Genomic DNA, 14211 nt, shown 5'->3' on the forward strand with positions numbered 1-14211 from the left:
GTGCTGGGATAGTCCATAAAGTGCGAAATGTATTGAAGAAAGCTGGTGGGAATCAATTTGTGACGAATAATAGCAAAAAAGCTATCACTGTGGCATTGCAGGCGGCACGTAAATACCTTAAAGCTGCCGGTGGAAAGAAGAAAATCCGCACACCACGCATAATTCCTGTTCCCAAGATCGGTGGACTTTTACCATTGATACCAATTTTTGCTGGACTATCCGCACTAGGAAGTTTGGCGGGAGCCGCTGCTGGTATTACCAAGGCCGTGAATTCGGCAAAAGCCAGCAGAGCGGCTTTAATGGAAGCCAATCGTCACAATAAAACCATGGAGGCTGTAGCATTAGGCAAACGCGGAAGTGGAATATATCTCAAACCATATCGTAAAGGTTTAGGACTATATTTAAAACCATACAAAGCCACAAACAAAACAAAAAACTAATTGAACCCCTACCTCAGAGGCCTCTTACTGATCTCGATCTCAGTTATTATGCACAAAAAATGAAAATTCCACATTTTCGTGGTGTTTTTATGCGTGATAGATTACCATCTTCAGGTCCAAAACAAAACGAGACACCTATTGTTAATTTAGATGGAATAAGTGGACCAGGAACACATTGGGTGGCATATAAAAAATGTGGGAAAGAAGTCACATATTTCGATAGTTTTGGAGATCTACCCCCACCATTGGAATTGACTCGATTCTTTCGAAAATGTTCGAATGTAAAAATCAAATATAACTATGATCGACAACAGAAATTTAATACAGTTCTCTGTGGTCACTTGTGCTTGCAGTTTCTCTCTAAATAATTTTCCAAATAAAAATGGATTCAACACCAAAACTGGATCGGGAGGCTATCAAGGGAATGGGGTTTTCACTTAGAATGTTTTCAAAATATGGTACCTTGAAAAAAATGGATAAAGTGATGCTTGCAAATATGCCTAAGGAAGTGATACTTGCATGTGTTGCACATGAGATTGCATATGTTTGGGAAAAGTTGCCTAAGCATCTGCAAGATGACATCGATATAATGAAACATAGATATTGTTATGAGCACCACCACCACGATCAAAATTCAGAATCGGATGTTAATGACGGTCCTATACCTCGGAAATCTATGTGTTGTATTTGTAATATAGAGGATGTGAATATTGGTATCAATAAAAATGATACTTATTACAATACAACACCTTCCAAAAAGTGTAAATTGTCTCAAATGTGCTGTTGCTGTGTACAATAATAAATTGAAATGTGTTTCAAAATATTCATCAGTCATGTCACGAAAGTTCGAGCTACAAGCTGTCGGGACAAGTGTCTTGAGTGCGGATTTTTTTCCACCAATTGAATTGGATAGGAACAGTCGTTATGGATTAGGACTTTTGGGATTCTATGGGTGCAATACAATCAATAATATAACTGAAGCTAATAACTTAGTTAGTTTTAGAATCAGTAATGACAACTTATCGATACCCCAAAAGTTGACAATTGAAATTCCATGTGGTGCTTATGAAATAGAAGAGATCAATGCCGTCATACAGAAACATATCATGTTCAGATTGTTTCATGATAAAAAACCAAATGATGTCGTTGCAGATGATATTTTCTATCTACACGCCTATAATAATACATTCAAATGTGAAATGCGATCCAAATATGAAATTGATCTGACACATCCAAATTCAATCGCAGAAATGATGGGGTTCGCTCATGAAATATTTCCACCAAATCAGATACATGAATCATCATTACCAATAAACATTACAACTGTGAGACTTATCCGCTTAGATTGCAATATAATATCTGGTTCATATATAAATGGTGAAGAATCCCACATTCTTTTCTCATTCGATATTGATGTTGAACCTGGCTACAATCTCACTAAAGAACCACACAGTATTATATATATGCCTGTCAGTCCAGAAGGTCGTCAATTGATTCACAACATTACAGTGCGTATTTTGGATGAAAAAAATAACCTTATCGATTTTGGAAGTGAAGAAGAGATTTTCATTATTTTGGAATTGAAGAAAATCGAATAACTGTTGTTATGGGTTTCATTTATAATAGACAAAATCGCATTGAACAATCCCAAACGAGTTGCACTATCAAAAAGAATGGTGTGCATAAAAAGAAGCTCATTCCACAAGTGTATGCTAAACAGTTAGCACATAACGCTCTGTCTGTGAGTGATCTTAAATTTTTGAAATCGATTGGATTGAAAGTGAGAAAATAACAATGGTGCTCGAAACAAACAATGAAAAGTTGAATATATTCAATGAACCAGTGCTCGATCATTCTCTCATAAGTTTACATGAGCACACATATAAGCCCTATGGATCACCGCTATTCAGGAATTCGGATGAAATCAGAATTGCAATCAATAATCAAGATGTTATACTAGATATTGCCGAGAGCTTCATTTACATAGAAGGTAAATTCACCCCCAAAGATGTAGCGAAAACATGCTATCTCTCGAATAATGCAATTGCATTTCTCTTTGACGAAATTCGTTATGAAATGGGTGGTGAACAAGTGGCTGTTGTTAGAAAACCTGGGATAACATCTACAATGAAAACCATGATATCATTTGGACAATCTCATGCTAACACATTATTGACATCTGGTTGGGGACTTTCACAATTGAAGCAAGATATCTTGGATACAAACAGTCATGTTTTTAGTGGAAAACTACCACTGAAATATTTGATGGGTTTTGCTGAAGATTACAACAAAAGTATCTTGAATGCCAAACAGGAATTGATTTTGATTATCGCTCGATCATTCAAAAACTCATATATAGGTGAGGTTGATGCTGATTTGGAAATAAATAAAATCGAATGGAAAATAAGGCATATTGTACCAGATGATAAACACAAGCTCAAACTTTTGAGTAGAATAAACAAAAGCGGTCTGAATGCCAAAATCAAGTTGGCGTATCGTATGTGGGACCTCTATGAACTACCATCATTACGTGGGACTTCTTCAGACATATGGGCCATCAAAACAACTAACGCATTGGAAACTCCTCGTTTTGTCATCATCGCATTCCAAAGTACTACCACATCTGAAGATAGAACACAAGATATTACAAAATTCACAACTGCTGATATCAATAGTATTCGAGTATACTTGAATTCTGAAGTTTATCCATATGAGCGTTGGAATTTGAATTTCGATAAAAAACTTGATGCTTCTGCTTATTATGCTTTTGAGAGTTTCCAACGAAGTTATTATGATAAAGATATGAGTGAACCGCTGATGGACATTGGACAATTTAGAGAGAATCCACTATTCGTCATCGATTGTTCCCATCAACCGAATGCAACAAAATCATCAACTATTGATATAAAGATTGAGTTTGAGACGAGGAAGACCAAGTTTCCAGACAACACTAAAGTATATGCATTAATTTTGCATGATACAGTTTTAACATACAATGCATTGGATGGTTCAGTTCATAGCAGATATTGACACTTTTTTTTCACTCTATCATGTACTGTTTTATGATCTTTTTTTTTTTTATTTGTAACTGACTTATATCATGTATTGTATTTTATATCATATTTATTGTTTTGTAATCATTTTCTATTGTATTTCATCAGATTTAAATAAATAAAACATGAAAATAATACAAAGTTTTTTATTTGACATTATTTATGATTTACAGGAACATACAGACTATCTAAAATAACTTCTTCCTCATAATCATCATTTTCGCGACCATCTTCAATTTCCTCTCGATTTTCATCATTCAATTCAAAGTGATGAATAATCCATTCTGGCAAGTATGGTTGGAGGCTATACAGGAATCTTCTTAGGTTCAGTTCAATCATAACCTCACAAAGTTGCCACAATTCCAATTCATTATCCAAAAATTTGTTGCAAACTTCTGCACCACTCCAATAGTTCTCAGCATCACGAAGGCATAATTCGATTTGTTTTTCATCATAGCATACACTCATATCATAAACGCTTGCATGTTCGGCTCCATCACCCAACACCTTCAATTTAGACGACAAATGTTGAACCGATGATTTGAGATCTACAATATCGACCCAATCTTGACTTGCGTACTGCATCCACATCTTTAAATGGTGGAACTGAAATCGAATAAAAAAAACAATAAGCAACCTCCAATTTTTCAGTGATATAATACTCACATTCCCATTTTACTTGTAGTTACAAAGTGAGTGTATTCAACTAAGTTAGTAATGTTTATATTTCCATATAATTATCATCTAATATATGAATATTAATAAAACAATAAGAAATTCATTATAATTACTATTATTATTCAATCATATTGAATTTGACTAGAGTTATCGTTTTCACACCAAAAAAACTTTGTAAGCTATGACCTAAAGAAATTCACTATAAATTATTACTATTATTCAATCATATTGAATTTGACTAGAGATCGCGTTTTCATGCCAGCAAAACTTTGTTGGCTCTGTCCTAAATACATCATCGTATATTTACCACCTGATGAGTTGATACAAGATATATCGTCATCACTGAATTGCAACGAAATACGTTTTGGTAGCCATGTTTTAAATAATTTATCATTGCTCACATCTTGCAAAGTTAATAAAATTGATTTACCAAATCGTGTAGAATAAGTTGACATATTTTTAATTATGTACACTTCATCAATTGGCAATGATGATAAGGCCTTTTGCTCTAGTATTTCAACCTCCTGTACAATCAAATTATTAATTTTATTCAAGTCTACTTTTGAAACGGACATGATGAAAATATATATGAAAATATAAACAATTTCCAACAGACAAATACACTCACCGTCTTCCTTCTATTACGAACTGAATAACACTCTACCAATTGCTAACTGCTGCAGATATATTCGTCTACTGATTTCATAGTGTGCCAGGCATTTCTTTTATATTAAACAGTGTGAGTCACCCCCACCATGAAACCGTGAAAGATTCACATTGCTAGTTGCTATCCACTAGAGATGCCTGACGTCACAGCCAAGCCCATCTCCCAACTTGATGCGATAACAGTTGCCGGTACGAGCAAGCAATGGTCGTTGCGGTCTCGGAGAGGGTAGACGCTAGGCAAACGGTCCTCGGCTGCCGTTGTGTCACCATCGATAGCGGGGCTAGAGCGAACCTTCATCGCTTCGGGAGAGGTGAGGGCAGACCGATGAATACGTATTACTCTGCCACACGTCGTGGAGTGAACATGTCGCTCTCTAGCCGTTGAACGGTTATTGCTGTGACGTCACTCCACTACTAACTTGGTGCCCTAACACCGATGGAGCATTTATTACTTGGAGGATCTTCGAAGTATGCAGACGTATGTTTGTACATAGACAAACAAGCACATGATGAAACCCTGTACCGTGCATTCTCCTACACACACACACACACATAAACACACAAAATCTCATATGAAAAAAAAATCTGAACGATCCATGCACCAGACACTTCAAGGTCACAACGCCTTGACTTCACTGCACAACAAAAAAACTTCACCAAACAACAACCAATAAAAAAAGCAATTAATACGTCATAGTGGTGGGGGGAGGCCGAGAATCAGCTGTAAACAACTACTAGAGTACATTCGTTATCCAGAGAAGAGCTTTGAGAATAATATTCAAATTGAAGATGCCTGACTCGTGTAGGCCACTTTTCTGCAGAAATAAAATATTGACAATATCTGAAATATTCATTTTAGAGTCTGTCTGCTCACTTCACAAACATAAAAAAGTTTGGAAGCCATATAGAAAGGTATACGCGTAGCGAAAAAAAACTTGCCCTTCCACTGCCCACATCATCTTTGACCTGGCAGTCTCAAATCTATAGAAGTAGACAAATATATAAAATCTACCAAAACATATATCAAATAATGAACTTAATAAATTCAGAAAATCAGTAAACAACCTTGTTTTAGGAAAGTGCTTCTACAGAATATTTTGCAAACAGATTATCTTTTGGTATACCACCATGTACAGTGTGTAACAACGAAAACTTAACAGAGCCGTTTTTGAATATAAAAAGTAAGATTTTTAAAAAAAGCTTGGACACGTCGATTTCTAATTGAAGGGGGACACCTTTCAAACTAATCAGATTTTTTGTAGTACGCACCCCCTCGGAGGGGTACGTCCGACGACCCTTATATAGATAGGGAAAGTAGGTCGAGTGGCACCTTGTTTTAAAGGTCTTTCGGACACCTTGACATTTATGTTGAAAAAAAATGTTTGTAACGATTAGTTTTCGAGATAATTTGAAGTAAAAATTGTCATGTTAATAAAATATTAGACGGACCACTCGGTAACTTGTATGCCTGAATAAAAAAAATTCGAGCAGTTCTTCTTATCAGTTTTTTGTTAAATGAAATCCCTTTTTTAAAATCAATACCCACTCCTCTTCCTCCAGTTTTCATTAGTACATCGTTCGATTGTTTTGTTTAAACGTGTCGTGTATTGTTATTTGATTAAAAATGCCTAACACTACTGCTGAAAGGGTTTCAGTTATTGCTTTACTTTTTTCGCCCAAAATACTAATAGAACATCAATTTTATTTAACGAGCAAAACCCTAGTAAACACCTAAGCAGAAATCACGTTCTGAATTTGGTCACAAAATTCAGGGAGACAGGTTCGGTTTTAAATAAGAAAAGAAATGTTCAGAGAAGGGTAGTAAATGACGATAATGCGATTGGAGTGATTGGTCAATTCATCGCCAATCCCAGGTTTATGTACCAGAGGTTTATCAGCAATGGCCGAAATAAGCCATATGAGCGCATGGAGAATCCTTAAAAACCACAAATTCCAACCTTGTTCATGAACTCAATGAGGATGATTTTGACCAAAGACAGGAGTTTTGTGACGGCATTTTATAACATCTGTTTTTCGGACGAAAGCTCATTTTATTCAAAAGGTTGCGTGAACCATCACAATTGCTGTTATTGGTCGGATGAAAACCCAAGACAATACGCAGAAATACATACCCAACATCTCCAAAAGTTGAATGTCTGGGCCGGAATATTAGGCAATCATATTATAGGTCCATTTTTCATTGACGGAAATTTAACTGGTGATTCTTATTTACAACTTCTTGAAGAGGCAATACAACCTCGTATAGTTGAAATAATTGAACAGTATCCAAGATGTCAAGATGAATTAATCCATTTTCAACAGGACGATGCACCACCCCATGATGCCCAGCTAGTTCAAAATTTTTTGAATAATCATTTTGAAGGACAATGGATTGGCAGAAGATATCTAATTGAATGGCCAGCACGATCACCAGATTTAACACCACTGGACTACTTTTCGTGGGGATATTCAAAGTCTAAAGTTTATGCTACACAGCCAGCCAATTTGGATGAATTACGTCGTAGAATTATTGATGAATTCCGAGCTATAACTCCTGAGATATTGAATAATGTAAGAGCAAATTTCGAACAGAATCTTTATTGTTGCATGAAGCAAAATGACGCACATTTTGAACATTTACTCTAAATTTCCTATGTGAGTTACCTTTATTAGGTATTACTTTTTTTTGTGTGCTTTTAAAACAATTATTGGGATTTATTAACCCTAAAACAGTTTTTTAAACTTCTCTGTGTCATCAGCATTCATGGAAATCAGCAGGTTGTATTCGTTGTGTAGGTAAGTTTTTAGTATGATTCACTTTTTTATCAGAAGCATAAAATATCCACGTCAAAAGGTAACCTTCATAAGGAGGTGCCACTCAATTTACCTGAAATGTAAGGGTAGTAACCAACCCCATCCTCGTAATAAACAAATGATTCTTACTTTTTTACGAAATCAAATAGACACGTATTAGCAGGTTGTCATAAAAAGCAAAAATTTATTTTTTTATGAAAGTTCTGAACGTAAATTGTACCTTTAAAAACAATTTGATTTATTTCAAAATGAGTTGAACTCAATAAAAATACCTTTAAATTTTCAAATTATCTCGAAAACTAATCATTACAAAAATTTTCTTTTAACAGAGATGTAAAGGTATTCGAAAGACCTTTAAAACAAGGTGCCACTCGACCTACATCTAAATAAGGGTCGCACCCCTCCTCCGTACTACGAAAAATCTGATTAGTCTGAAAGGTGTCCCCCTTTAATTAGAAATCGACGTGTCCGAGCTATTTTTAAAAATCTTATTTTTTATATTCAGAAACGGCTCTGTTAAGTTTTCGTTATTACACACTGTATAACGATTCATGTCCAGTAATTTTAAAATTGTGTTATTTTATTATTAACATATTTCTAATTTCTCCTATCTTTGATATTTTTTGTTTTTTTTTGTCTGTTATTTTTATTCTTCACGGTATTTTTGTAAATACTATATGGTCTTAAAAAAACAACATTTTATATTCTTTTAACATTTTATGTACCTATTTATAAACATGACACTCTTTGTCGAAAAATTGTGTTACATTTCAGACCATAAAGATCTATCTATCTAATGGTCAACTGACTCGAAAATCAATCCAGCAAAATAAATATTTCACCGTTGGTCTACCATTCCATATGAACATATAATTTTTCAACTGATTTAGAAAATATAATAAGCACACGGAGATCTTATAAAAACGACTTCTTCGTTGGCTTTCATCAATGTTTACCAGTAAAATTCGAAATGGTGGACGAACATTTTCACCAAAAAAATGTAGCCAGAAGTATTGTCATTGGAGCATCAAAATATTTCAGGAAAGAAGAGCCACTGTTCATTTAAATCATCCTCAACGACAAATATTTAACTATATTCTTGTAGTAATGCTGATATGATGTTCACAACGCGCCCAAAAATTGCTAGAAAACCTACTAAAAAAATTATTTCAAAATAACTTACCGATAATGAATAACACCAAAGAGAGCTTCATCCTGATCTGCATGATTCGTTCAAAATCCTTCGACACAACGATTTTTTGCACCACTATATCAAAATGAAACTACTTGATGGTTGTTCACGAATAGTATCTGAAAAGTCACAGTTTTTCCATTTGCTACACTTTTTAATTTCCACCAAAATCTCAGTATCCTTTTTAAGAACTTCACTCGAAAGGAAAGTGCAATACCTCAACTGGAATGAACTCACGTCGAAATCGCGAATCACGTGCTACTAGATGGAATCAACAGTTCAAAAAGAACCATCATCTACGTAGCCAAGCGCCCAACTAACGTGGCAGAGGCAAAACTCAAACTTTGTTGAGGCGCTCCAGATATTTCACAGGTTGGCATGCGCCAAGGAGCTTCCTTATGAACTTTGTTTGTTGAAGGGATCATTCAGTGAACCGTTGACGTAGGAATAGTGAGGTCAACCATTATGCACTTCCAGGAGATAGTTCCATGATAATTTTCTGTATGGAAGGAAACGTCTTACAATAGGAACATAAAGGAAATTTAATTTTTCACAGCCACTGTTGATTTTTTTTGAACTTATTGCTCCATAATGCCGTTGTTACGTACTGTTATGACTTTTGGTATCTAAAGTAATGAAATTTTCAATCGTGGATCACCAATATACAGGTTTTCTGAAAAACAGTGGGACTCTAATGTTTCGAATGGTGGTTGTCACATTTGGGCGTGTCAACTTCAATTATAAAATATATCGGGTTATTCCAAAAATGTCGTTCGTTTCAATGTTAAGTATTTGTGTAGCTCCATATTTCAATGAATATATACTCTACTCGATGCTGAATTTCATTGGTTCAGACTTCCATTGTCTGATATGATATAAATTGATTTGAAATTCCTGAAAAAATCTGTACAAAAATAAAAAGATAAGCTGAAAAATAACAATTTTATTAAGGAAAAAAATTTGAATTACAATGAAATAACATACAAGCCAACAACCAAAAAAATGAAAAGAATTATCAATCAACACGAGCTGAAAATTAAAAAATAATAACAAAGAATGAATGAAGATTTCAAACCAAGTTACTTCAGGACGTTTCGATTGTTGGTATCTACAATCATCTTCGAGGGATAACTGGACTTATTCCTCCGAGGTCTGACTATTTATAGGTCATTCAAGTGCTTCCACCTATCCCCTCTTCCCTCTCTCCGCTTCATTGGTTTTAGCGGGAGATGACCGTTTGGCGGGAGTTGGTCGTGTTCCGCTTGATTAGAGGTTTCCATATGTTATGTACCTCTACGCTAGCTTGTCTTAACGCGTTATCGGACAACATGTATGTGGCTTCTTTGAATTTTCTCCTGAACCAGTGTTCCTCCTCGTGGATGGTTTCAGCTCAAGAACACATGATGTTATGTTGATGAGTCCAAATATGCTCTGCTATTCCGGATTTGCTGGTTTCTCCTCGCTGTGTGTGTTTCTTGTGCTCGGCAATGCGAACTTTCAATGGCCTCTTAGTTTCACCGATATATGATTCTCCGCACTCGCAGGGTATCCGGTAAATGCAATTCTTGGAACCGCAGTCCTCGTTTGGTGGCTTGGTTTTCCCAGATCGAAAGCAGGTTCTGATGTTATACTTGGAACCAATCCTTCTTATCCTCTCGGACAATCCTCTGATGTAGGGAAGTACACGGATTGATTGTGGCGGCTTCTCTTCCTTGTGGAGCTCTTGCTGTCTCCTAGCTAAAGCCTGTTCCACCATGACTTTGGAGTAACCATTCCGTTGAAGGTCATTTTTGATGATGCCTAGTTCCTTATGAGACCTTCCTTTGTATTACAGAGCACGAACGCACGGTCTAGTAGAGTCTTGTTTATTCCTCATCTAGTCGATTGATGGTGGTTGGATTCCTGGTTCAGATACTGTATGGTGGGTGGGTTTTCGATATACAGGTGTTTCCCGCTTAGAGCTGGTCCTCTTTATCAATACGTCTTGTGGACTTCCTTCTCCATTGTGAAAGTGATGGAATGAGTTACGTTGATATATAACAATTTATTTAAATAATACTTCATCTAATATCATCAACATCAGAGAGAACAATAAAACTGAAAATCCAAATTTCAAATACTTTTTCATTCCTTATGTCCCTGAATTGTCTAGCAAAATCATAAACGTATTTAAACAAGAACAGAATATGAAAATTTCACAAAGGAAAGTTGAACCCTTAACTAAACTACATTCAAATTTAACAGATGAAGATCCGTTATTTGAAAAGTCACATGTGGTTTACGAAATTCCCTGCAACAATTGTGATAAGATATATATAGATCAAACAAAAAACAATTTAAAAACCCGCATGGCTCTTCATAAAAGTAATTGTAAAAATTTGAAACGAAATTTTTGTCTCTCACACATCACGTTCTAGATAATGATCATTCACTCAATTATACTAACAGCAAAATTCTCCATTTCGAACCAGATTCAAATAAAAGGCAATTTCTGGAAATGGCTGGAATCAAAATTGAAGAAAACAATATCAACAAAAAGACAGACATCGACAACCTCAGCAAAATTTATTCATTTTTACTAACAAAAAATATAAATCTGAATACATCCTGCAATATTAACACAGTATAAATCACCATGATGAACGACAATAAAAAATTAGAAACAATATTTCACATTTTTCAATGTCAAAAAGTTGTCATTTTGATGTTGAAGACTTCTTTTGAAATTGAAACTTCCAAATTAAATATCCTCACATAGTACAGGTATGCTGTTTTATCCGTTATTATGTTTTATATATATATATATATATATATATATATATATATATATATATATATATATATATATATATATATATATATATATATATATATATACATATAACATATAACATATAATATATAATAATATATAACATATATATATATAATAATATATAATAATATATAACATATATATATATATATATATATATATATATATATATATATATATATATATATATATATATATATATATATATATATATATATATATATATATATAGAAACAGAAGTTAATATCGGACATAGCACTCAAGAAAGTGGCAAACCAAAGACACGTGTTTCGGGATTTTGGCCCATCATCAGTATGGTACAGCCAAGTGTAAGGATGGGCAACACTTGGTTACCAAAAGATAGAAATACAAATGCACGGAGCCACCAACAGGAGCCAACCGCACATTAGTGGTTTCAGTTGATAGATCTTGTGTTTACGAGAAAACTATCAAGACACTCAATAACTTTCATATTCGTATAATTTCCTGGACCCGGATGTCACGCAGGTAGCTATAGCTGCCTCCGTGGTGATTTTGTGCCTCCATTTGTGGTTTCAGTTGATAGATCTTGTGTTTACGATTACGATATATATATATATATATATATATATATATATATATATATATATATATATATATATATATATATATATATATATATATATATTACCTGTTGGTGACACCGTGCATAGGTGATGTTTTGTCATTTTTGGTAACCAGTTGTTGTCTATCTTTACAATTGGCTGCACCGCGCTCATGAGGCCAAAATCCAGAAACACGTGTCCGCGGTTTGCCCTTTTTTTTTGAGTGTTCTGTACACTAATTTATCACTTTTGATTTATATCATACACACTCGATAATATCTATATTACTGTATTTATATCCTGGATCCGGAAGTCACACAGGTAGCTATAGCTGCCTTCGTGGTGTTGTTAGATGATGCCTGGGAATGCTAAATCTTCTAATCGAAACCACAAATGTCCGGATAGCTCATGTTGGTGACACCGTGCATATGTGATGTTTTTCATTTTTGGTAACCAGTTGTTGTCTATCTTTACAATTGGCTGCACCGCACTGATGAGAATAGCATTTTCGTAAACAGCATCCTAATAATTTCATGATTACTTGGTTCCAAGTATAACATCAGAACCTGCCTTTGATCTGGGAAAACCAAGCCACCAACCGAGGATTGCGGTTCCAAGAATTGCATTTGCCGGATACCCTGCGAGTGCGGAGAATCATATATCGGTGAAACTAAGAGGCCATTGAAAGTTCGCATTGCTGAGCACAAGAAACACACACAGCGAGGAGAAACCAGCAAATCCGGAATAGCAGAGCATGTTTGGACTCGTCAACATAATATCGAGTGGGTTCAAGCTGAAATCTTCCACAAGGAGAAACACTGGTTTAGGAGAAAATTCAAAGAAGCCGCATATATGTTATACAGCAACGCGTTCAGCCAAGATAGCGTAGAGATACGTAACATATGGAAACCTCTAATCAAACGGAAAGGAATTCGATTTTCAACTATCGGAAATCATCGACTTTATGTTGATGATAGACACTATCTTGCATTGACGAGTGGCCAAATAGCCCGAAAACGGTCTGCAAGTGTGTTCCAATAATTGAAAATCTTCTGCGGTAGTTGTATCGCCAACAGCATATGCAGGAATAACTTCAGTGAAGAATCCTGCACTGACACCTGTCAGATATAATCCAACGCCCTACGTGGTATTAGCCAGGGAAGTGGTTGTTTTCTTAAAGGTGTTGGTCCATTAACCTACAGCGTAGGAAGTTGAGACTGGCCTGAACAAATTGTTCTTCTAAATGACCTAACAAATGAGTTTCAATGCTTCACAGAGCACAGACAAAATATTAAATAATTATACAAAGCTGCGACATTTCGAATATAATTGGGATCCTACAATCAAGATCCAATAAAATTACTGTCTTTTTCTAGTTGAATTATCTTTTAAATGAAGAGTCATCTGCCTAATGAATCTCAACAGGCAGCATTTCGCTATTGGAGTTCGTTCTACGTTTTAATGAATTTCATCAATTCAACTTCCAAGTATCATGATTCCCCATCACTTTGTTTGAAATTCTAAGTGAGCACTTTTCCCTTTTATCGTGATTAAAAATTCACAGACTTTCCAGAGAAGAGTGTCTTTTTGTTACACGGTATCATGTTGCGTTCGGAGTTGTCGAAACAACTGAATTTACTGGGCAACACCATTAGAATACAGAAAAACATCAAAGATCCCAATGGAACAGGAGTGAAAGAAAAGCATATCGAATTGTTCCATTAGGAAAACGTGCTTGCAATGAGTTATTGTATCTTGTTTCAGAATTGCTTCCTTTGTCACTACACCTGGAAATACTTTATCAATTTATGAGAAGGTTTTTCTGGAAGTGTGATAAACATTAACAGATATTACCATTCATCATATTCAATACAGCTGGTACAATAATTGGATATGCAGATGATACAGCCATTTTTTATGAGGAAAAGACCTGGAATAACCTGAAAAATGTAGTTGAAATGGATTTTA

General features: G+C 35.0%; 1 protein-coding gene across 1 annotated transcript in view; it reads right to left on the reverse strand.

Moving 5' to 3' along the window:
• The window catches only part of LOC141483851 (selection and upkeep of intraepithelial T-cells protein 1), a 566613-nt gene extending 557372 nt beyond the window's left edge, over nt 1–9241 (reverse strand). The window contains exon 1 of the mRNA XM_074178752.1: nt 8835–9241. Within this exon, the coding sequence (XP_074034853.1) occupies nt 8835–8877 (43 nt within the window). The 5' untranslated portion in view covers nt 8878–9241. The remainder of the gene's footprint in view (nt 1–8834) is intronic.
• Nucleotides 9242–14211: the final 4970 nt, after the last annotated feature.

This window comes from Leptinotarsa decemlineata, unplaced genomic scaffold (assembly GCF_025532065.1).
Source record: "Leptinotarsa decemlineata unplaced genomic scaffold, Ldec_3_MD MMD2_tig00004307_RagTag_RagTag, whole genome shotgun sequence".
Lineage (NCBI taxonomy): Eukaryota > Metazoa > Arthropoda > Insecta > Coleoptera > Chrysomelidae > Leptinotarsa > Leptinotarsa decemlineata.